At 47.6% G+C, this 24073-nt stretch overlaps 1 protein-coding gene across 3 annotated transcripts in view; it reads right to left on the reverse strand.

Moving 5' to 3' along the window:
• The window catches only part of LOC114041546 (zinc finger and SCAN domain-containing protein 22-like), a 10703-nt gene extending 2559 nt beyond the window's left edge, over positions 1-8144 (reverse strand). The window contains exons 1-5 of one of the 3 annotated variants that reach the window (XM_027860059.1): positions 8066-8144; positions 6984-7447; positions 1999-2090; positions 1507-1663; positions 284-376 (exon numbers count right to left, since the gene is read on the reverse strand). In XM_027860059.1, coding sequence (XP_027715860.1) covers positions 284-376; positions 1507-1663; positions 1999-2090; positions 6984-7416 — 775 coding nt within the window. In that variant the 5' untranslated portion in view covers positions 7417-7447; positions 8066-8144. Of the gene's footprint in view, positions 1-283; positions 398-1506; positions 1664-1998; positions 2091-6983; positions 7448-8065 lie in introns of all 3 variants that reach the window. The other 2 variants (XM_027860056.1, XM_027860057.1) reach the window with 2 other exon arrangements.
• Positions 8145-24073: the final 15929 nt, after the last annotated feature.

A 24073-nucleotide genomic window follows, 5' to 3' on the forward strand; every position in this document is an offset into this window, starting at 1 on the left:
AGTGAGGGGGCTGGGGAGCCTGTGTGTGGCGGGCTGTCTGGAAAGGCCTCCATCCAATGAACACTGGAGATAATCTGTGCCTCCAGGGCAGGGGAGGGCTGCTGCTGCCAGAATTACCCCACGTGGCCCGGGTGGGATATACACCTGGCTCTGAGTCCCGTGGCCTGGGGGACACGGAGCTGAGGGGGACAAGGATATGTCCCTGCTCTGGGGCCCCCTCTCAGGTGTGGCCCCTGTGGAATGACAAGGTAGGGTAGGTAGGGATTGGGCATGGCTTCCTCACCTGGCTGGGCCCCTCCAGGCACGTTCTCCTCTCCAGCCAAGCAGAGCTGCCCATCTTTGGCCTCCTCCTCTCCATCAATCAAGGCAATCAGGTCTGGTTTGGGGACAGGGATTCCTGGTCAGGAAAGAAGAGAGGGAAGAGGGGACACCTAATGACCCTGTGAGCCCCCGCCAAGGCACCGGGGGCCTGAGGGAGCCCTGGCAGCCGGGGGGGGGGGGGCCGATGCGAGCCCTTGGGACCTGAGGGAAGGCCCCAGGTTGTGTCCATGTCGGGGTGGTGGCCAGCTCAGGGAGACCTCCAGGGCCCACACAGCCTCTGTGACTGCCTGCCTGTCTGTGCGTCTCTGCCACCGGCTCGGTGTTGGCTCCGGGGTCATTACTGGGGTCTGGTCTGTTGACCCTCTCTGCCCAGCTCATCACTCTCTTTCTGCCACCTCTCTGTACATTCCTCTGGGCCTCCTCCACCTCCAGCCCTAAGGTTTCTCTCTCCTGCCCATTCCTACCCAAGCCCATCACGGTCCTCACCAGGATGCCCGTCCCCACCCCATGCCCTTCCGGTCTGTCCTGCTATCCGACCTCCCCTTTGTTCCTCCCCTCAGTTGTGCCCACAGCCTTCTTCCGGCCCACCTACACGCATCCCACCACTAGTCCTTCTCCCCTCCCTCTGTTTCAGCCTGCAGTCTTGGGAAAGAGCCAAGGAGGATGGGAGGTCCTGGGGCCCAGCGAGGCCTCCCTCATTCTCCCTCCCCAGGGTGGGGAAGGAGCCTGGCCCTAAAGGAAGGGCCAGCTCCCTGCCTAATGCCCCATAGTGGGGTCACCCCAACCTCCAACGCTGTCTGATGGACCCAATGCAACGGGGAGCCGGGGAGGCCTGGATAAGGAAACACCCGAAGCAGTGGGATGGGGAGTCAGGATACGAGGTATGGGGGGGCCAGAGCCAGAGGACAGGAAGGGGAGGAGCTGCAGTGGACAGAACACTGAGCTGGCAGGAAGCGGACAGAGGCTTGGGCTGCATTCCGGCTTGGGACCCGCCAGTCAGGCCACTTCTCTGAGCCTCAGTTTCCCATCTGTAAAAAGGGATAGTAATCCATGCTCTCTATTCGTGAGCTATGAAGAGTCACGGAGACGAGGAGAGGGACGGGCGAGAGGGACGCGGGGACCAGACAGAGACAGAGAGGACATGCCCCTGCCTCAGCAGCCCCCAGGACCCACCCGAGGACTCACCGAGGGCACCCAGGTGCCCGTAGCTCTCCCACAGCACGTCCCTGTAGAGCTCCTTCTGGCCAGGTGCCAGGTGCCCCCACTCTTCCCACGAGAAGCTCACAGTCACATCAGCAAAGGTTAGGTCTGCCCTGGCCACGGGTGAGGATCCTGTCAGAGGCTGGCAGTCGGGGAGGCAGCAAAGGGAAAATGGCGTCAGAGGCCACGTCTGCCCAACTCAGGGCCGGGGGCAAGGGCACATCAGGCCCTGGGCCAGAAGCAGACATGAGAAGCAAGTGGGATAGGGGAGAGAAAGGAAGATGAGACTTGGGACAAGAATGAAGGCAGGAAGCCCAGGGCGGGCCAGAGAATCAGGACACCGTGAGGAGTCAGAAATGGAATCCTCTGGGAAAGAGATGGGGAAGGCCCCAGGCTGAGGCCCAGGGGGCTGTGGCTGGGGGCCTGGCCAGGGATGACCACGCCTGGGAGCTCAGAGGACAGGCCCTCCCAGCTCACCTGATACCCAGCTCTGGCTGGGGGCACCTCCACACCAGGGTCTCCATTCAACCGCTCCTGAGGCCACGGCAGGATTTCAGACATCTGTGGGCCTGGGAGGGGAGAGAGAATGGGGAGCCTGAGAAAGGTGCAGATGTTTCCAAGCTCCCCTTTCCACGAGGGCCCCTGCATCTGGGACCATCTTCATAGGCCCCACAGGTCTGTCCCATCCTCCGGAGCTCACTCCTTCTAAGCCTGACCTAAAGAAAAAGACGTCTCTACCAGAAATCTAAACTCTGCAGAATCCTAAGGTCATCAGACTCAGAGCTGGCCAAATCTCCCCAAAATCAGCTAGGTGATGCTATGGATAGAGCACCAGGCTTGGAGGCAAGAAGCTCTGGGTTCAAATCCAGCCTCAGACACTTACTAGCTGTGTGACTCTGGGCAAGTCACTTGACCCTGTTTGCCTCAGTTTCCTCATCTGTAACATGAGGAGAACAAGAGCACCTACCTCCAGGGGCAGCTAGGTGGCGCAGTGGATAGAGGACCAGCCCTGAAGTCAGGAAGACCTGAGTTCAAATCCGGCCTCAGACCAAACACTCGACACTTACTAGCTGTGTGACCCTGGGCAAGTCACTTAACCCCAATTGCCTAAAAATTAAAAAAAGACAGCACCTACCTCTGGATCAAAGGAGAAAATATTCGTGAATATGTGCTTGGCACATAGGAGCTTACGGAATGCTCGCTGCCTTCTCTTCTCAAATTACAGATGAAGAAATATGCGCAGGGGAGGGGACCCGCTCGAGGTCACACAAGCAGCAGAGCCAGGATTCCCACTCAGGGCCCTTTCCTGCCTCCTTGTCTACACTGGAGGGTGTGTCTTCTCCCGCCTCCTGACCCTCTATGTTACAGTCTTGGTGGGAAGGGAAGCTGGGTGGCCCCTGCCCCGCTCTGGGCCTCAGCGGAAGGCTTAGGACTGGCTAAGGCGTCTTCCCGCTGACCCTCCGCAGTGTGGGGTCTACAACAGCCCAACTTCCTTCGGCGTCCCAACCCACCAAAGGTAGTTGTTACTTCTCCAGGTTCTGGAGGTAACCCTGAGGGGTTATGGCTTCTAGTAATGTTGCTCACGAGCCCCTACTGGCCGGCTTCCAATTTTAATCAGCCAGTAGACAGCGATCCTTTTAAGCAAAAGGTATACAGTAGCAGTTAATATAAAATATGCCCCCTGGCCAAATGTCTGGGGCACACTCCCTCAAAAGTGCATTCAGGCCCCCCATAGCCAAAAGGGAAAACAACCTCCCCTGGTACTGCAGTCCTTTCTTGAGTCAACCACTTGCACTGCTCTCTAGCACAAGAGCTCACCCTCTGCTCCTTGAAGAGGCGTCCTCCCTGAGGTGTCTTTCTGCATACATCTGTGTTCTCCTTTGTCCATGTTTGTTCTCAGTGTCTCTCTCTACTCCCTGGCTGGCTGTGTGGTGAATGGTCCTGCCTCCCCAAGACACAGTCAAAGAAGTTAGGGGAAGAGTGGAAGGGCCAGTACCGGACAGGCGCAAGGGAATCCTCCTCAAGACCCTTAATGGAGAACCCGGGATCCTCCACCTCAGTCCTCAGGCCTACCACTAACAGAGAACCACTGTCATTGCTCCAGTACCTCAAGTCCTCAGGAACACACTTTGTTTAAGGAATTCTCCCCTAGTCAAGGGACCATAGGATGTGGACGACCTTGGTGAAATAGGATGGACTGAGGTGGGCATTTCCACCTCCTCCTCTTCCTCACATGACTGGCCTTCTCTCCACTGACCCAGCCATAAGCCTGCTTCAGGACCTCACCACCCTTCTCTTAACTGGAGTCCTCACCCCTAGTCTCCACCCAATCCAACCCACCCACCACACAACTGCCAAAGAGACTTTCCTAAAGCACATGGCTCCACTCCTCCGCATCCTGCAGTGACTCCCTATGGCCACCAGGGTAAAACATCTCCGCCTTTGTTCAGCATTTAAAGTTCCTACGGATGATCCCCTGCAGCTGAACCTCCACGCCTCAGGGTACGTCACCGCCTTCACACTCTCTCCTCCACAAACTCGCCTTCTTCTTGGGGCTCGGACACAGCACCCAATCTCCCACCACAATGCCTTTGTGGGGGACGTCCGCCCTGCCTAAAATGGATCCCATCCCTCCGCCTCTTAGAAGCCTGTTTCCTTAGAAGCACAGCTCAAGAATCGGTTTTGACATGAGACCTTTGTGATCCCCAAAGCCACCAGTGACGCCTCAAAAAATTAGCCTGATTACTTTTCATCCATCTTGATACATGGATATCGTCATCATCCCCCACCTCTCACTGCATCAGAACATAAACTCTTCCAGGGTAGGGATGCTTCGTTTTTGTCTTTGTAGCCCCAGCTCCCAGCACACGGCGCTGGGCACACTGCAGGTGCTTCCTAAATGCTTGAGGCCTTGGGGACACTTCATCCCGACTTCACCCTCCAGCCCTTCATAGGAAGGCGGGCTTTCACCAGCATTAGCCGCCAACTCCCTAGCATGGTGTCCGGCCGAGAGCACTTGATCCGGTACCAGGGCGCCTGGGCAGGAGACTGTGCTCAATGCCTCCTCTGTGACCCTGGGCCAAACCTGAAATCCCAGGATTTACATCCCCAGAGCTCCAGTCCCCAGGCCCAGATCAACAACATGTGGAGTCGGGAAAGAGCTAGCAGGTGTGACGGCAGCAACGGCAGAAAGGCCAGAGAGGCAGCGGCTCAGCCAGCCTGAAGGGCCAGTGCTGACCGTCCTGAGCCAGGGAGCCCAGCTACAGTTCCTGGTAAAGTTCTAGAGCAGGGATGGGGAACCTGTGGTCTCGAGGATTTGTCCTGTAAATTTGGATTCCGTCGAAAGGCTGCACTTACGGATTCAGAGAGCCACGTGTGGCCTTGAGGCCACAGGCTCCCCACCCCTGTTCTAGAACAGAGTATTAAAGGGATGGTTATAGAACATGTGGCTTCATCTGAACCGGCTGTGCTGGCCAGACCTTATTTGCTCCTTTCAGAGCATCGCTAGACAGGCCCTAGAATTTAACAAGGCCATACACAATCCTTCACGCTACTGTGTGGGCAAGACAGGAAGAAGTGGGTGAGGAGAGGGCACAGCGGGGAAGACCGGCCTGGCTGAAGGGGCGGCCCCAGAGCTTGTACCGAGTTCCATACCGATGGTTTCCTAGGTGAAAGGTACACTGCTGGAAGGCAGGGGCCAGGCTTGAGTTCCTTCTGTGTCTCTAACACCTAGAAAACAGTATGAGCTTAACACATGACCTTGGAGGGAAGTCTCTAATGAAGTGCCTCTGGGCTCTGCAGCTGGCACTGGGCTGCTTGCCATCTTAAGCAGTGGCCTGGACCAAAGCAGAGAAGGTGCAGCCATCAAGCCTCCAGATGCCACAAAGAGCAGGGGCAGTGCAAACACCCTGGGCAATACGGACAAGGTCCAAAAGATCCTGCCGCTGGACTGTGGAGCTGAACCTAGTAAATCGGCATTTAACAGGGACACACGGCATGTCCAACGTGTGAGTTCAGACAAATCGATGTAAAGGCCTGGCAGGGAAAGGCTGAGATCCAAAGTCTGCTAGGAAGAGTGCCAACAGAGAATCACCAGACCACAAGAACAGACGGCACCAGCGTTGCAGAGAAAAAGGAGGCAGGCACTGCCCCTCCACGAGTACATACTGGTCACCCGTGTTCCTTCCATGTGAATGCTTTACCAATTACCTCCATGCTGTCTGCTCTTCCCACTGAGGGAAGGTCAATTTGCAGGACAGTCAAGTCAAGGTTTACAGGAGGGCCAGTTCCTAACAGTATTCTTTTAAATGCTTCTCTTGTGAACTATGTCCTCTGGATGACTAGCAAAAATATACTAGTGGGGGCTCATGACCTATGCTTCAGCCCCTCAAAACACCTAGACGGGGGTGGGGAACCTGGGGCCTTGAGGCCATGTACAGATCCTAGGACTTGTTCCATAAAATTAGGATTCAGTCAAAAGGCCACACTGAAGGATCTAGAACAAGTGTGGGGAACCTGCGGCCTCCAGGCCCCATGTGGCCCTTAAGATCCTCAAGTGCGGCCCTTTGACTGAATCCAAACTTCACAGAACAAATCCTTTGTTCTGTAAAACTTGGATTCAGTCAAAAGGCCGCACCCAAGGACCTAGAAGGCCACAGGTTCCCCACCCCTGAAGAAGGTGGGGGAGCTAACTAAAGGCCCAGAGTGAGGGGTCCCCAGATGTTACCTTCTCATATACATGAGGAGGAAAGCAGAGATAGACAATAGTTTATGTAAAAAAGACTCGAGTTTTCATGGACTGCCAACTCTCAACATTTCAGCAGTGAGATGCAGGAGTCAGTAAAGCTAACGAGAACTGCCCTGGAGGGCTGTGCCCAGTTCTGAGCACGCCCGTGGAAGGACACAGGTGAGCTGCAGAGGTTGCACAAGAGGGCCAGGATGGGGAAAGGCCCTGAGAACATGGCATTGAAGGACAGTAGAAGAACCTGCAAAAGAGAAGATTCAGAGCTACTCTCTGAAAGGCTGTCGTGGGAAAGGAGGAGTGACCGTGCTCGGCCCAGCCCCACGGGGCAGCGCCAGGAGCAAGGAGCAAGGGGCAAGCGCAGGGCTTCTAGGAGAACGGCCTGAGAGCATGGGCAGAGGCCCGAGGCCCACTGGGCTTTCCCTGAGGGCAGGGCTTTGAGCAAAGGCCAGAGGGGCCCATGTCAGGGATTCTGCCTAGCCCCGGCTGGGACCAGGAGCCCCCTAATGTCACAGCCAACTTTGGGGCTCCCTTCTACTCCTCTGCTCTCAGTTTCCTCATCTGTAAAAGCAGGGGCTGGGGGTGGCCTCCAGGAGCTCCCAGGAGCCGTTCCGCTACCAAGCCGAGAATGCACACCCCAGAGCCAGGGAGCTCTCTCTCTCTCTCTCCTTGGTGCCCTCTCGCTGACCCTCAGCCCCCGGCCGGGCCAGTCCGTCCTCACCGTTTTCTTCCAGCTCGCGGTCCAGCCCCTCCAGCAGGCCCAGCACCTCCTCGGCCCTGGTCAGCTGCTCCTCCCTCACACGGTCCTGCACCTGCCTGGGCAGCAGGGTCAGGAACTGCTCCAAGACCAGCAGCTCCAGAATCTGCTCCTTGGTGTGGATGTCTGGTCTCAGCCACCAGTGACAGAGCTCCCGGAGCCGGGCCAGGGCCTGCTGGGGCCCCGCAGCCTCCCCATCACGTCCAAAGTGGCGGAAATGCTGCCTCGAGGACTCGGGGTCGGGCACCTCGTCACACGCAGCCTCCTCCTCCTCTTCCACCTTCACCACCAGCAGCCCGTCCAGGCCCAGCAGGGCAGGGGCCTGGCCTCCGGGGGCACTGGCCATGGCGGAAGGGCATCTCTGGACCAGGAGGCTCCTCTTTCTTCTCTTCTCCATCAGACTCAGTGACCTCCCAGCATTCCTGAGGCTGGGAGAGAAGGAGGCAGATCAGGTCCTGGGCACGCTGGCCCGGCTGGCCCCAGTCTCCTCTGCCAGGCCACTAGGTGGGCAGTCTGACTGGCCGGGTGACCTGAGCCGGACCCTCCCCTCCCCCCTCCCTCGCCTCTGCCTGCCCCCCTACTTGGCAGGGCTGTCGGGGTGTTCTAGAAGCCCCCGGACACCCCAGAAATGGGAGGGAGCACTTTGAGTATCCTTTTTACAAAAGGGGAAACTGAGGGCAAGAGCAGGGAACGGTTACTCCCGTTTGGGAGAAGAGAGGGCTGAGGTCCGGGAGGGGCAGCACTGCCTCCCCCCGGCCCTGGGCGAGAGCGGGGCCAGAATCGCCGGCTCCACCGCACGGGGAGGAAGGGGAGCCACGGGCAGACAGAACGCTGTCCAAGGTTACTCCCAGGGACACTTTGTTGCAAAGCTGGGATCTGCCCGGGGGCCCCGCGGTGAGCCCTCCCCTGGGGCGTGGGGGGCATGGCAAGGCCAGGGCTGGTGCCCGCGGAGACGACGGCTTGGCCGCACTGAGATCGCCCTCCCGAGCGGCGTCGGGCACAGAAGAGGAGCCGCGAAGGGGGCTGCGGCCGGCCAGGGCACTCACCTACCCTGCGGGGCTCAGCCGGGGGGCCTCCTCATGGCCGGCTCCAGGACCCGCTCGGCCGCCCGGCTGGATGTCCGGCGCGGAGCGGAGCGGGGAGTCTCCTCCCTGCAGGCAGGCTCCTCCTGGGCCGCCGCCTCCGCCGCCTCCTCCTCCTCCTCCTCCTCCTCCTCCTCCTCCTCCTCCCCCTCCTCCCCCTCCTCCTCCACCTGCAGACACACACACCCAGAGCAGAGAAGCAGTAAGTGCGGGGCTGAATGGAAGCAGGGGAGAGAGAAAGGGAGGGGATGGAGGGGGAGGGGATGGTGGGGATGGAGAAGGGGGGCGGGGGAGGGGATGGAGAGAGAGGGGAAGGGGAGAGAGGGGGAGGGGAGGAGGGGATGGGCAGGGGGAGGGATGGACAGGGGAGGGAATTGAGGAGGTGGAGAGGGGGGAGAAGATGGAGGGGGGAGGGGATGGAGGGGAAGAGGATGGAGAGGAGGGAGGGGGAGGGGAAGGGGGAGAGGAGGGGATATGGGAGAGGTAGGGGTGGACTCGGAGGGGAGGGGGAAAGGATGGGGGGAGAGGGAAAGGATGGCAGGAGGGGGGGCTGGAGGGGGAGGGGAAGGGAGGAGGAGGGGGAAGGGAAGGCATGGAGGGGGAGGGGAGCATAGTGGAGGAGCAGGGGAGGGGGAGGGGAAAGAGAGGAGGAGATGAGGGAGGGGAGGGGAGAGGAAGGAGGGGGAGGAAAGGATGAGGGCGAGGGGAGGGGGAGGGCTGAGAAGGGGCGGGGGAGAGGGTGCGTTGGCCCCGCCCTCACCTCGGCCCTGCCTCAGCTTCCCTCCTCCCCTCTCTCTTTCTCTCTCTTTTTCCCCCTCTCCCTGCCCCGCCCCGGCTGCCCTGCTAGCCTCTCATTGGCTGCTTGCTGACACGTGTGTCCAGGCCGCGGCTTTCTGTTGGCGGTCGCCTCCAGAAATTCGCCCCGGCGTCTCCTGGGAAACGTAGTTCTGTGTGGTGACTTCGTCTTCCCGGGGCTACGCGCCTGCGTCTGAGTATGTCCTTGGGTCTTCTCGGCGTAACCATGGCTCCGGGGATTCCTGTCCAATCAAATCTGCGCCGCCGTGGCCCCGCCCTCACCATCAGACTCTCCGGGAGCGGAAGGGGGTGGTGGGAGTGGGCGGAGTCATGCAAATTAGGTCCAGGCCGCCGACCTCCTGGTGCAGAAGGACCCTTAAGCAAATCCCGGCGTCTAATGCCCTTATTTTACAGATGGGCAAACCGAAGCCCTAAGAGGGGGAGAAAGTTCCTCGATGTAGCTGACTAGGGCGCTTAGAGATCATCAGCTCCGTCATTTTACAAATGGGGAAACTGAGGCTGGACCTCACGCGTGTAGGACGGGGCTCCCCTCTGAGCCCTCCCTCCCGCCCCCGCACCGCTTCTTCCTTAGTACCTGACTGTGTGATGGAGCTTGGGTGTGCCCTCGAGGAGCTTACATTCTAAGGGGGGGCCCAGTATGGCTCCTAGACGTAGGAAAGGCCCTGCTGCGAGGCCAGCCCCTTACTTTACAGAGGAGAGGCAGAATTCGAACCCAAGGCTTTAAATCCTGCATATGTCTGTTGTGTTTATAAACGCAAAATAGAAGGTCATTTTAAATATAAAAAATCTCTATCCATGTGTAGCTACGGATAGATGTGTATCTATAGAGAGACAGATATGGTATAGCTGGATATCTGTGTCATCCATCCATCCATCTATACTTACATGTATATCCAGATCAGGGAAAGGGGACCAGTCACTGAGGTGAAGGCCTTGAAGGACTGTTCGAGGCAGAGACAAAGAGGAAGCTGGCCCTGCCCTTGGGGAGCTTCCAGTCTGCTGAGCCCAAGAACCACTCCCATTCAATCCTACCGCAGTTTATAAATAAACCGCATCAGGGAATGCAGAGATGATTACAACCACATAGCCTACAGTAGAGGCACAAAGTTCGCCCATGTGCCGCATGTAATGTCCCTGGCATCGACCCCAAAAGGGCTGTGGAACACAGGCTGTATGTGCCAGGCCAATCAAACTATGAGAGGTATGACTTTAGAGAGGAAAATAATGAGATTCTGGAGAAACAAAAAGCCAAGAATCTCGAGTGAAATCATGAAATTAACTGGGAAAGAAGGGGGCCTACCCAATCTCAAACTGTACAGCAAAGCAATAATCATCAAAGAGTATTTGGTACTGGTGAAAAAATAGAGGGGTCCATGGTGGAATGGAGTAGATAGACGACACACAACATAGTAATCTAGTGTTTGATAAACCCAAAGGCCCCACAGGTAAAGACACACTCAGCTCACCCCTGGGCAGATACTACTGGGAAACTGGGAGGCTGTCCGGCGGAAATTAAGCATCAACCATGATCTCATACCATATAACCAGATAAGATCCATAAAGGTGATGTCTCAGATTCTGTGAGTGAGGAAGAAATTTCCTTCCAGATCTATGGATAGGAGAAGAATTCATGACCAAACAGAGAATACAGAGATGTGATTACATACAATTAAAAGGTTGTTCACAAACAAAACAAATACTGTTAAAATTAGAAGGGAAGCTGGCAGCTGGGAAAAATCTTTTCAGCAAGTTTTCCTCATTAATGTCTCTTTTCCAAGCTATATAAGGAACTGATTCAGGTTTATAAATCTAAGAGCCATTCTCCAACTAATAAAGTCAAGGGATATGAACTGGCAGATTTCAAAGGAGAAAGCCAAGCTATCAACAACCACATGAAAAAAAATGCTCTAAATGACTTATTTGTGGTTAGAAAAATTAGAGAAATGCAAATTAAACCAACTCTGAAGTTCTACTCCATACCCATCAGATTGGCAAAGATCACCAACGTTGGGGGGGCTGATCAGGACCAAGAGATAGGAATGGGTCCACTCCTCCTGGAAGGCAGTTTGGAACCAAGCCCAGCAAGTGTACTTTGACTCAGGATGCCTATGTGCAAAAATATTTACAGCAGTATTTTTTTGTGATAGCAAAAACTAGAAACTGAGGGTATTTGAGAATCATCTGAACAAATGATGGTATGTGAATGTAATGAGATATTGTTGTACCATTAAGAAATGATGAGGGTCAGCTAGGTGGCGCAGTGGATAGAGCGCCGGCCCTGAAGTCAAGAGGACCTGAGTTCAAATGCGGCCTCAGACCAAACACTTGACACTTACTAGCTGCGTGACCCTAGGCAAGTCACTTAACCCCAGTTGCCTAAAGCAAAAAACAAAAAACAAACAAAAAAAGAAATGATGAAAGGGATAGTTACAGAAAAATCTGGGAAGACTTGTATGAACTGATGCAGAGGGAAGTAAACAGGACCAGGAGAACAATTTCTACAATGATAACAATGTTGTGAAGCAAAACAACTTCGAAAGACTTTATCTGGATAAATTAACCCCCCAAGATTACAAAGTATCGATGATGAAGCATGCTCTGCGCCTCTTGACAGGGAGGTGTAGATGTAGAGCAGTAAGACATATATTCTCATGGACCATGTGGGACTTTGTTTTGCTTGACTGTATGTGCAGGAATCCTCAGTGGAGGGAAAAGTGAAACCTCATGAACAGCAGAAGCAATCATAGACCAGAACAGCTTTTTGAGGTATATGGTGAATTTATATGCCGAGCTCCTTAACAAGCTCTAGGGATCCTCATCTTACCTCCCACTCCACTGACGAATCCAGTCGTCTTAGTACAACATTAGCTATTGTCTCCCTGAGGGATTAGGGATATTGTTTTCTTTTTTAAATAATTTTTACTGTTTCCTCTCTTATATTACCATAGTATTTCATGTATCCCTCCCTCTCCCCATCCCAGAGAGCCATCCCATATGATAAATAGTGGTTTTTGTTTTTTTAGAGAGGAAAAAAAAACAGCATGACTCATCAATACGTTGAAAAAATCTGAAAACACCTGTGGACCTCCGCACTCCAGGAAGGTGTGGCTTGGGGGTATCTTCTCATATCTCTTTATTTGAGTCTTGCTTGATCTTTGTAATTTTGTTCATTAACTTTTGATTTTTTTTTATGTCATTCTTTCCATTGACGTTGTTGTAGTCACTGTGTGTGCTGTTTTCTTGGCTCTGTTGACTTCATTCAGCGTCAGTTCGTGTAGACCTTCCCAGACTTCTCGGTCTCCATCACACGTATCATTTCATCAATGGCTTCATTGGGGTATAAGTCCAGTAATAGAATCTCTGGTTCAAAAGATATGGATAGTTTAGTCGCTTTGTTTGCATAATTCCAAAATGCTTTCCAAAATGGCTATAACATTTCACAACTCCACCAGCAATGTATCAGTGTGCCTATCTTCCCACAATCACTCCAACTTTGACAGTTGACATTTTTGTCATTTTCACCTATTTGCAAGGTGTGAGGTGGAACTTCGGGGTTGCTTTGATTTGCATTTTTCTTATTATTAGTGATTTGGAGCATTTTTTCATGTGGTAATGAATACTTTTCAGTTCTTTTGAGAAATGTTTGTGTATATCCTTTGATGATTTTATGTACTGCTGAATGGCTAATAGTCTTATATATATGTATATACATATATACATATATATATGTATATATATACATATATATATGTATGTATATATATATATATTGTTTATATATCTGAGATACCAAGCCCTTATCAAGAAATTTGGTACAAAGATTTTTTTCCCCATTAGATCACTTCCTTTCTCATCCAAGATATGTTAATGTTTGTTCAGAAGCTTCTCAGTTTCAAGTAATCAAAGCTACCTATTTTATCCTTTATACTAGCCTCTATCTTTTGTTTAGTTAAAGAATACATCTGTCACCCATAGCAGTGACAGGTGCATGATTTGTTTCTCTTCTAATTTTTTATAGCGTAAGATTTAATATTAAGGTCACGGGTCCATTGTGTAATGTGGTGTAAGATGTCGGTCTAAACTTAATTTCTGCCAGACTGCTTTCCAGTTTTCCTAACACTTTTTTTTTTAATCACCTTGAAAGATTTTTCCCTAGGTAATCTATGCTTTCTACGTTATCAGACACTGGGTTATTGGCTTCTATTACTTCTGAGTCTCACTTATCTAGTCTATTCCATTGATCTATCTATTTTTTAACCAATACTAGATGGCTTTGGTGACTGCTACTTTATAATAGAGTGTGAGGTCTAGAAGTGATATTCCTCCAAGGGCCTCACTGGGTCTGGTGTCCTTCTAATTTTATCAGCCCTGGGTGTATTCTCACTAATAGCAGTCCCTGGTGGTTAGTGCTCCAGTATCATTGAACCAATTAACATTAATTAGGTTTTACATAGGGAAACAGACTGAGAAGAAGAAGCAAAAACAGAAGTTATAAGGCATAACCCCTCCTCCCAACACCCTGGGGCACATTCTTACCTATACCACCTTATTTCCCTGGGGGTATTGGCCTGAAACAGAAAGCTATAAGCTGTTTCTTTTTTTTTTCCCTTTTTTTTTCTTTTTGTCTAGGCAGTGGGGTAAAGTGACTTGACCAGGGTCACACAGCTAGTAAGTGTCAAGTGTCTGAGGTCACCTTTGAACTGACTCCAGGACTGGTGCTCTATCTACTGCACCACCTAGCTGCCCCTATGAAAGCTATTTTTTGGGGCAGCTAAGTGGTGCAGTGGATAGAGCACCGGCCTTGATGTCAAGAGGACCTGAGTTCAAATCCGGCCTCCAACCAAACACTTGACATTTACTAGCTGTGTGACCCTGGGCAAGTCACTTAACCCTAATTGCCTAAAAAATTTTAAATTAAAAAAAAAGCTATTTTTTAAAAAAATTCTTAAGGTTTATTAATGTTTTTAATTACTAAGCATTTATTCTCTCTAGCTCCCACTTCCCAGGATCTCCAGAGCCCCAATTAAACAAACAAAAAATAAAAGCCTCATAACAAATATGCACAATCAAGTAAAGCAAATTCCCTCATTGGCCATGTCTCACTCTGTATTCAGGTCTTTTTCAGAAAGTAGAGAGCGCTTCACCTCCTGTCCCTTCGCCATTGCATTGATCGGAGTCGGAAGTTGTTTTCTTTACAATGTTGTTGTATAAACCGGTCTCCTTGTTCTGCTCACTTCACTCTGTAGAAATTCATGCAAGACTTCCCAGCTTTCAACGGAACCATCCATTTCATTCTTTCTTGTGGCACAAGAATATTCTAGGACATTCATATACTGTAATTTGCTTAGCCACTCCTCCGTTGATGGACACTCCTTTGGGCTGGTATTCATAATTTTGCATCAATATCTCCTTTTCCTCCTTCTTCAATCTCTTTGGGGCATAGACCTGGTGGTAAGTGATGGTCACACCTTAGGGACTGGTAGGATCTAGTTTCAAATGCTTTCCAGAAACACCTTCTTGTGGCCATTTTCCCCCAGTCACTCCAACATTTGTCATTTTTCTCTTTTGTCATCCTTGTGGGAGGTGGTATACAAGGTGAGGGGTTGATCTAAACCTAATTTCTGCCAGACTCCTTTCTAGTCTTTCCAGTAGTTTGTTTTGTTTTTTTTAAAATCAAATATCGAATTCTTTCTGCAGGAGCTGGGGTTTTAAGACTGCTATGGTCCTTGCCTGCTGCATGCCATGCAGCTACTGTGTTCCACTAATCAACCGCTCTTTTTTAACCGGTACCAAATGGTTGTGATAATTCTTGTTTGGCTTTATAGTTGAGATCTGGTACTGCTAGGACCCCTTCCTTTGCAATTTATTTCATTATTTCCTTTGAGATTCTTGGCCTCTTGTGCCTCCTGATGATTTAATTGTTATTTTTTGAGTTCTAAAATAATCCTTCGTTATTAGTTTCATGGGTATGGTACTAAATAAGCAAATGAATTTAGGCAGTATTATCATTTTTATTAGGGTGATATAATATAGTCGTGAGCAATTCATATTTCTCCGATTATTTAGGTCTGTCTTTATTTGAGGAAGGAGTGTTTTGTAGTTGGACACTTAGAGTTCCAGGGTATATCTTGGTAAACAGATTCCCAAATATTTTATTCAGTCAATCAATAAGTATTTATTAAGCATCTGTGATATATCAGACACTGTACTGAGAACTGGAGATACAAAGAAAGGCAAAAGACTGTCCCTGCCCTCAAGGAGCTCACCATCTAACGGAAAAGAAAGCATGCAAACAGCCATGTACAAATAAGATGTAGTCCAGATAAACAGGAAATAATCTTAGAAGAAAGATACTAGCATTAAAGGGGATTGGGAAAGGCTTCTTTTAGAAAGTGGGATTTGAAGGAAGCCAGGAGGTAGCGATGAGAAAGGAGAAAATTCCAGTCATGGAGGACAGCCAGCCATTGTAAATGCCCAATGTCAGCTGAAGGCGTGTCTTGTTTGAGGAGATACAAGGAGGCCAGTGTCACTGGATTTTGTACCTCATGTAGTTGTTTTGAACGAAATTTCTCTTTCCATTTCTTCTTGTTGAGTTTTGTGGGTAACATACAGGAATGCTGATGAGGTGGTGAAAATAGACATCCTTGCTTTACCCTTGATCGTATTAGAAAGGCCTCTAACTTTTCTCCGTTACATGTGACGTTTGCTCCTGGTTTTAGACAGATATTATTTACATAATTAAGGAAAGGTTCCGCTATTCCCATGCTTTGTAGTGCTCTTAACAGAAATGGGTGTTGGAGTTTGTCAAAAGCCTTTCCAATATCTATTGATATAATTGTGTGGTTTTTATTCTTTGGCATCAATATAGTTTATTATATTTATACTCTTCTTTATATTGTGCCAACCCTGTATTCCTTGTAGAAATCATGATTGTAGAATGTAATCTTTTATTATATTATTATAGCCTAACCTACTAATATTTTATTTAAAACTTTTCGTCAGTGTGTTAAATTAGAGATATCGGTCTACACTTTGCATTGTCTCTCCCTTACGTAGGTATCAGGACCATATTTGTATAATTGAAAGGGATCAGAAGGGTTCATTCCTTTCCAATTTTTGCAAACATTTGGTAATATTGAAATTAATTCTTCTTTGAATGTTAGAATTCCCTTGTAAACCCATCTGATCCTAGAGGTTTCCTCCCTCCCCCACTTTGGAATTCATTTATGACTGTTCAAGTTCTTTTCTTGCTTTGAATTATTTAAATGATCTTTTTCTTATTTTGTGGACCTGCGTATTTTATAATTTGGTATATATTTATCCACTTCCTCCAAATTTTCACTTCTGTTGTCATGTAATTAAGCTAAATGTTTTCTGATAAGTTTGTTTATTTCATCTTTAATTGTTGGGAATGCTCCTTTTTTCATTTTTGATAGAACCAATCTGTTTTTCCTTTCTCTTTAAAAAAAATCAGACTAGCTAACATTTTTTCTTCAAAAAACGGCTCCTACTTTTAAGTATAAATACTTATCTTTTGATTTTGTTAATCTTTGATTTTTTAGAATTTTTTTACTTTGGTGTTTACTTGCGGGTTTTGCTTTGTTGTTATAGATTTTGTAGTTGTATCCCTAATTCATCGAGTTCATTTTTCTTTTGTTGATTAAAACATTTGCAGAGAAAAATTTTCTCCCAAGGGCTACTTTCGTCGCGTCCCGTAAGCTCTGGTGTGTTGTCTCATTGTTGTCATTTATCTTCTGTTTCTAAGATTTGTTCTTTAGGATCAAGTTTACTTTAGTCTCCAATTGAATTTTAATTATTTCAAGACACTTTATTGAATGTAATTTTGTTACATTACTATTACTAAGTGACAGGTTCAGTATTTCTACTTTTCTACATTTTGGGGCTGTCGTTTTCATGCACCAATACATGGGTTGTTGTTTTTTTTTCTTGTTGTTGTTTTGCAAAGGTGAAATTTATGGCTAAGCGGCAAGCAAGCTCCTTTCAGTTCCCATTCGGTAATCACCAAAGATCTATAATCTTTAATTTTTCTTTCTCTTTTATTTTGTTGTTAGATTAGCCTAGATCGAGTTCTCCAGTATGGCAGTTTTATCTTCTGTTTATCTGCAAATTGATTTAACTTTTTCTTTAAGCATATAGGTCCTTTGTAAGTTATTTGGAGTATATCTATTTAATATTGATATTTATCTGTTATCTCTGGTGCCTTTAAGCGTACATAGTCTTCTTGTATCATGTCCGTATCTACTGCAGCCTAATCACCAAAGATCTATAATCTTTAATTTTTCTTTCTCTTTTATTTTGTTGTTAGATTAGCCTAGATCGAGTTCTCCAGTATGGCAGTTTTACCTTCTGTTTATCTGCAAATTGATTTAACTTTTTCTTTAAGCATATAGGTCCTTTGTAAGTTATTTGGAGCATATCTATTTAATATCGATATTTATCTGTTATCTCTGGTGCCTTTAAGCGTACATAGTCTTCTTGTATCATGTCCGTATCTACTGCAGCCTTGTCTGAAAGCATGATTGCTCCCGTTGAGTTTTTTGGTTCACCCAAAGCATTACAGATTCTGTTCTACTCTCGCCCTCGTCTGGACTCTCTGCAAATCCTCGTATTTCAAGTAGGGTTATGAACAGCGTATTGTTGGATTCTGCTTTCTAATCTATTCTGCTGTCCTCTTCCATTTTACAGGGGAGTTTATCCCATTCACCGTCATAGTTGTGATCCTTAGTTGCATATGCTCTTTCATCCTACCTATCCTCTGGTGCTTTTCCCTCTCTTTCCCCCTACCCTTCTCTTTATAAATAAGAAGCTAATAAAAGAGAATGAGTTTGCCTGACACTTTCGATCTATAAATAAACGAACCTGTTTTTAAACTTCTGCTCTTTCTCTTGCCCCCATTCTGATTACTCTCTATTCCTTTCCTTCAGTCCCGTATACATATTCTCCCCTCTGATGTTGGAATGTGTTTTGCTTACAGCTGTTCACTGACCTATCCTGACCTCCTATTTATAGCCTTATTTCTATCTCACCCCCTCCACCCCCGTCCTTTCCTATTTCCCTGTTAAGTTTAATATATCTCCAGATAACTGTCTTTGTATGTGAATGCGTTGAGGGGGTTTGGGGGTGGTATTCCACCTTTCCTTTGGTTCGGATGAAAATGAGATTCATAGAATGCCCCACCCTTTCCTCCACGTTTGAATACCCTTCACCTGAAGTATCCCTGTTGTGCAGAATGGTCCCCTTCCTCTTCCTCTTCCTTTCTTCTCCAGTACAGCCCCCCTTCTATCCTTCCCATTTCTGTCTCCTCCTAAAATCTTCGAAAGAGAAAAAACAAACAAACGAACAAACAAACAACCACCACCAACAACCCAACACCCCAGGCCCTCTGCCTGTCTCACTTCCCTTACTCTGTGACACTTGAAGACATCAGGGTTCTGAGAAGACGTTTGTTTCTTGTCCTCCAATGAGCACGAAACAATTCCCTTCAAAGCGACAAATCTGAACGTTTTCCGTGTTTCTCTTGATTCCTGAGTTCCTGCCTCACTGGTTGGTTCAGGTCTGCCTTTTCACTGAAAATGCTTGGAAACCCTCTATTTCATAAAAGCCTCCTTCTCTTCCATATAGGATTATAGCCGTCTTTGCTGGACAGGTAATGCTTCGTTGGAAGCCTTCCTCTCTTGCCTTAGAGCCGTTGTTACAAGGCCTTCCCCACCAAGTTCACTTCTAAATGTGGCGGAGCCGGTGGGTGAGTCATCGTGCTCTCTCTTGTCTGCCTTCGGTCCGTTTCTATGCAAGGTCAGGCAAGTCACCGGGGCCTTCTCCCCTCACTGGGCTCCTCTGTCATGCACTCCAGGCCCGGGCCCTCCAGCAGCTTGCTTTCTTGGTCTTTTGGAGCTCCTTTACAGTGTGCACACCCAACGGCCTGGGTAGGGAGATAAAGGCCCCATGCCTCTCTACCCATGCGGAGGCTTACATCCCTTCTCCACTGAACACAAGCAGCGAGGGCCTGAATCATGTCAGCTCCTGCTTTTCGCAAGCATCCTCACTTCTGGCGTGGCACCCCTTCAGAAGACCGGTCTTCACGAAGCTGACAGAGAGGAAACAATTTCCGGCCAGGCTCTGAAGTCTGTGTGGGGATTGCATCAGCGGAGGACACGCACATGCTCAGGACCAGGCTCTTTTTTTTTTCCTAACTTTTTTTTTCTTTATTTAGTATTTTATTTTTCCTCAGTTACATGAAAAACAACTTTTAATACTCATCTTCAAAACTTTTGAGTTCCAAATCCTCTCCCTTCCTCCCTCCCACCACACCCCCATTGAGAAGGCAAGCAGTTCGATGCAAAACATTTCTATGATAGTTGTGTTGTGAAAGAAAATATAAACAAAAAAAAAAGAAAAAATCAAGAAAAATAAAGTAAAAAAAAAGTCTGCTTCAATCTGCATTCAGACACCATCGGTTCTTTGTCAGGGGATGGACTGCATTTTTCTCATGAATCCTTCAGAGTTGTCTTGCATCATTGTATTGCTGAGAATAGCTGAGTCATTCACAGCTGCTCATCTTACAATATTGCTGTTACTTTGTACACAGTACATTTCACTTTGCATCAGCCCATGCAAGTCTTGCCAGGTTTTTCTGAGAGCACCTGCTCATCATTTCTTATGGCACAGTAGCATTCCATCACAATCACATACCACAACTTGTTCAGCCATTCCCCAGGGGATGGGCCAGGGCAAGGCTCTTCTTAGCCAGTCCCTGGCCCCGTTACTGAAGTAAAAAGAAAGTCAAAGTCTACATCATGTTCAGCTTCGTATACTCCATGTATTCTACAATGTAGAATGTAAAATGCTCATTTTATTGGGCATGTTATTCAGAATAAAAAGAAAAACTGAAAAAACCTATAAAGCATAACATATGGACATTAAGGAAAAATAATAAGAAAGGGCTTGAAGTCTTTGAGCTCTGCCACTAATTGCCTAAGTGACCCTAGTCATATCACTTAACCTCCTTAGGCTTTAGTTCCCTCATCTGTTCCAGCCTTAGAATGATGGTCCAATGAGCTGCCCTGGAAAACAGCCCGACTCTGCAGGCAGGTTTTCTCCTGTACAAATGAGGAGTTCGGACTGCATGGTCCCGGAGAGTCCATCCCGTTCTAATCTGTCTAAGAACAAGGGTAACATGGCCAAGCTGTCTCAGAAGTAAGAGTGGTATCCATTTACAGTCAGCAGCAAATTCTTTGAGCAGTGGGAGTAAGCTCAGTGCTAGATGACCCGGGCTTTTGGGCTGTACTGAACCTAAAAGAAATCCAGAATAGCATAATGGTGTCTATACATGCACTATCTATTAAAAGTGATTGAGAATTTCACTCTATCAGAACTCAGAGGGAGCCTCATTCTGGACATTATCCCTGCCTGAATACAGCCTAATATCTCAAAGAAGGAGGAGGGTGCAGAGGAGAGACTAATTTTTCCTTCAGTCAGGCCACAGCACGTAGCAGTGCCTTGCACAGAGGAAGATATCCCAAGCATTTCGAGAGTTCATTGGGTTGAGAGTTGGAAGCACAACTGAGAGAGCAGAGGCACACACTCCAGGTAAACATGGATACAGAAAGACAGTTACCCGAGGGAGACTCCTGGCAGCACAGAAGAGAGCTGGCTCTGAACTCAGAAAGAGGTAGATGTGGCTACCAAGAGCTGGATCTCACTCACTCCAATTCTGGATTTGTGTGTTTCCCTGGTACGTGTGTTCCCTACCTCACTACCTTTGTATCCTAAGGTTGTGTCCATCCACTATCCCACAGACACCATGTGTATTTGTGGGATGGTTGCCCCGGGGAAGAGATTTAATTGTGTCTACTGACTTATTTTTAAATAGGAAGCACACCAGTGGGGGCTCATGTGCCATACTGGTAGGATTACAATTCTATATGGTTAGCTTTAGAACTCAAGGTAGCCCCTAAGCCATTCACAGCTGTCCTTCTTACAATATTGCTGTTACTTTGTACACAGCATGTTTCACTTTGTACCAGCTCATGTAAGTCTTTCCAGGTTCTAGGTCCTCTGAGGACCTAGCCCACAAATGGAAGTCCAAGTTGAGGAGTACACCAGAGGGCATGCCACATTAGAAATGTAACAAGAATGTTCTTTGAGGTCTCTACCTCCCTAAATTGGCCATCCCAGGCCTCTAAGCATATAAATGGGGGGGGGGGGGGGGTGTTGTTACCCAGAATAGCAAGTGTAGATCCCTGTAGCTCTCTGTCAGGTGCCTGCCACATGGAAGATTTATGTGGCATGCTGTATCCATGGTTCAAAAACTTCCTCCGCATCTAAGTGGTCAGTGCCCCCTGAAAACCACCCCTGTTGTTTGTTGGTAGAGAATCACCCCAAGCCAAATTACATGCCTCGGGGCCTGTCTTCCTGCTTGAGCCTAGCCTCCTGGGCTGGGCTGAAGTGATAATAATAACAATTAGCTGCTGTTGATTTTGCCTGCTGGCATTTATATAGAATCTTTAAGGTTTGCAAAGCACGTTATAAATATGATCTCATTTAATCCTCACAGCAACCCTAGGAGGTAGATGCTATTATTATCCCCATTTTACAGATGAGGAAATTGAGGCTGAGTCAATGTCAGACGCCGTATTTGAACGGAAGCCTTCCTTACTCCAAGTCCCGTGCTGTATCTGCCCAGCCACCTAGTTGCCTCTAGACAATACAAGGTACATACTATAGCGAGTAGTTTTGTTTGGGCATTCTTAGAAAGCTAGCAATGACTCCAGTGTTGGGTTAATGTAGAATATGCTTATTGGCATTCTTTGTCCCCCTCTCGGAGGCCTGTACGCAAAGACTGGATGGCCACTTGCCAAGGACATGGTAGAGAGGCATATGGCCCAGGGGGTCAGTCCTAGCTCCTAACTTCTATGATGTCCTGACAAGAATCGCAGAGCTACAACTTGTGGTTTTAGAAATATTTCATAATCTAAGAGACTAAATAGTTTAATTTGCATTTACTTACAAGCAATTCACTTTTCTGGGGTAGGCATTGACCCATTATTTGCTCATGTATATATTTTCCCATGAGCAGGTAGGTGGCACAGTGGATAGGGTGCTGGGCCCGGAATCAGGAAGACTCATCTTTGTGAGTTCAAATGTGGCCTCTGACACTTATTAGCTATGTGACTCTGGGCAAGTCATTTAACCCTGTTTGTCTGTAAAATGAGCTGGAGAAGGAAATGGCAAACCACTCCAGTATTTTTGCCAAGAAAACCCCATATGGCGTCACAAAGAATCAGACACAACTGAATAACAAAATTTTTCTATATTTTAGAAGCAACATAACTTACTGGTCTTGGGGTCAGGAAGACATGGGTAGAAATCCCTTCAAACGCTAGTTATGTAAGTCTGGAAAAGTTACAACTTCTGTCTGCCCCACGTAACTCCTCAGGACTTATCTATTAAATTGCAGGTCTGTGAGGAGTAGGAAGGAAGCTTCACACTGGGAGTTCTGTCAAAATTGACATAGTCATACATACACATATATTCCATCTACATATTCTAGAAATGCTTCCTTGTAAAATTCAACTTGTGAGAATCAGTTTCAATTTGACCATTTTAGCAATTATCAAAATATGCCTAAAAATTCAAACTGAAAACACCTTAGAAACGTTTCCATCTTTTAAAGGCTAAAAAAAATTTTTAAAGATCTTAATGAAACCAAGCCATTAAAATTTTGCTTCTTTGCTTAGCTGGGAGTTTTTTTTTTAATACCATGTTAATTTAAAAAACAAAACAAAACAAAACATTGACGATCTGTCCATTTCACAAAAGTAACAGTGGTTGGGTAAGCATCAATAACTTAGCCAGGTCAAAAGAAACTGAGAGAGTTCAGTATCTTTGAAATGGTGAGACTTCAGTTTGCTTATTGTCTGGCCACTGTTTCCATGCCTATTTCCTGAGACTTTTGCACTTCCAACATTTTTTTAAATCATTTTCATCATTTGTGATGAAATGTGTCAATGTCTCAATGACTTAAACACTGGGCCTGGAGTTGGGAAGACCTAAGTTCAAATCCAGCCTCAGAAACTTAGCTGTGTATTATTAGACAAGTCACTTAACCTCTGTTTGCTTTAGTTTCCTCATCTGTAAAATGGGGATAATAATAGCACAGATCTCCCTAGGTTTGTATGAGGATCAAATGAGATAATATTTGTAAAGAAAGCAACACCTGGTACATAGTAGGTGCTCTATAAATGCTAGCTATTATATATATATATACATGTTTACATATATAAAGTTTTCTAGTCTTTGCTGAAGTTTGTGGATAATACTAATCAATCAATAAACATTTATTAAATACCTACTATGTGCCAGGCACTGGGATAAGCACTAGGGATATCAAAAGAAGCAAAAGATAGCACCTGCCCTCAAGGAACTCATAATCTAATGGGGAAGACAACAAAAATATATATACAAGTTATAGACAGGATAACTAGGAAATCGCTAACAGAGGGAAGGTATTAGAATTAAGAGGAATTGGGAAAGGCTTCCCGTAGAAGATGGGAGTTTAGTTAAGCCTTTAGGTAAACCAGTCAACCCAGTAAGTGGGGATGAGGAGGAAGAGCGTTCCAGGCATGAGGAATAACCAGAGAAAATGCTTAGAACTGAGAGAAGGAGGGTCTTGTTCATGGAACAGCCGGGAGGCCAGTGTCACTGGATGGAGGAGATATTAAGGAGTAACATGTAAGACTGGAAAGGTAGGAAGGGGGCCAGAGAATGAAGGGCATGAAACACCAAACAAAGAATTTTGTATCAGATTCTAGAGTTTACTGAGTAGGAGAGTAACATGGTCAGACCTACCCTTTAAGAAAATGACTTTGGTAGCTGAATGGAGGATGGACTCAAAGAGTAGTGAGAGATTTGGAGCAGGCAGGACCAACAGCAGCTATTGCAATAATTCAGGCATGAGGTGATAAGGGCCTGCACTAGGGTGGGAGGAGTGTGTGTGTGGTTGTGTGTGGGTGTAATATAAGAGATGATGCAGAAGTGAAATCTGCAAGAGATGCTGCAGAGGTGAAATTCACAAGAGATGCTGTGAAATCCACAAGAGATGCTCCAGAGGTGAAATCTACAAGAGATGCTGCAGAG

The sequence above is a fragment of the Vombatus ursinus genome, unplaced genomic scaffold (genome assembly GCF_900497805.2).
Source record: "Vombatus ursinus unplaced genomic scaffold, bare-nosed wombat genome assembly UNPS02014175.1, whole genome shotgun sequence".
Taxonomy (NCBI): Eukaryota; Metazoa; Chordata; class Mammalia; order Diprotodontia; family Vombatidae; genus Vombatus; species Vombatus ursinus.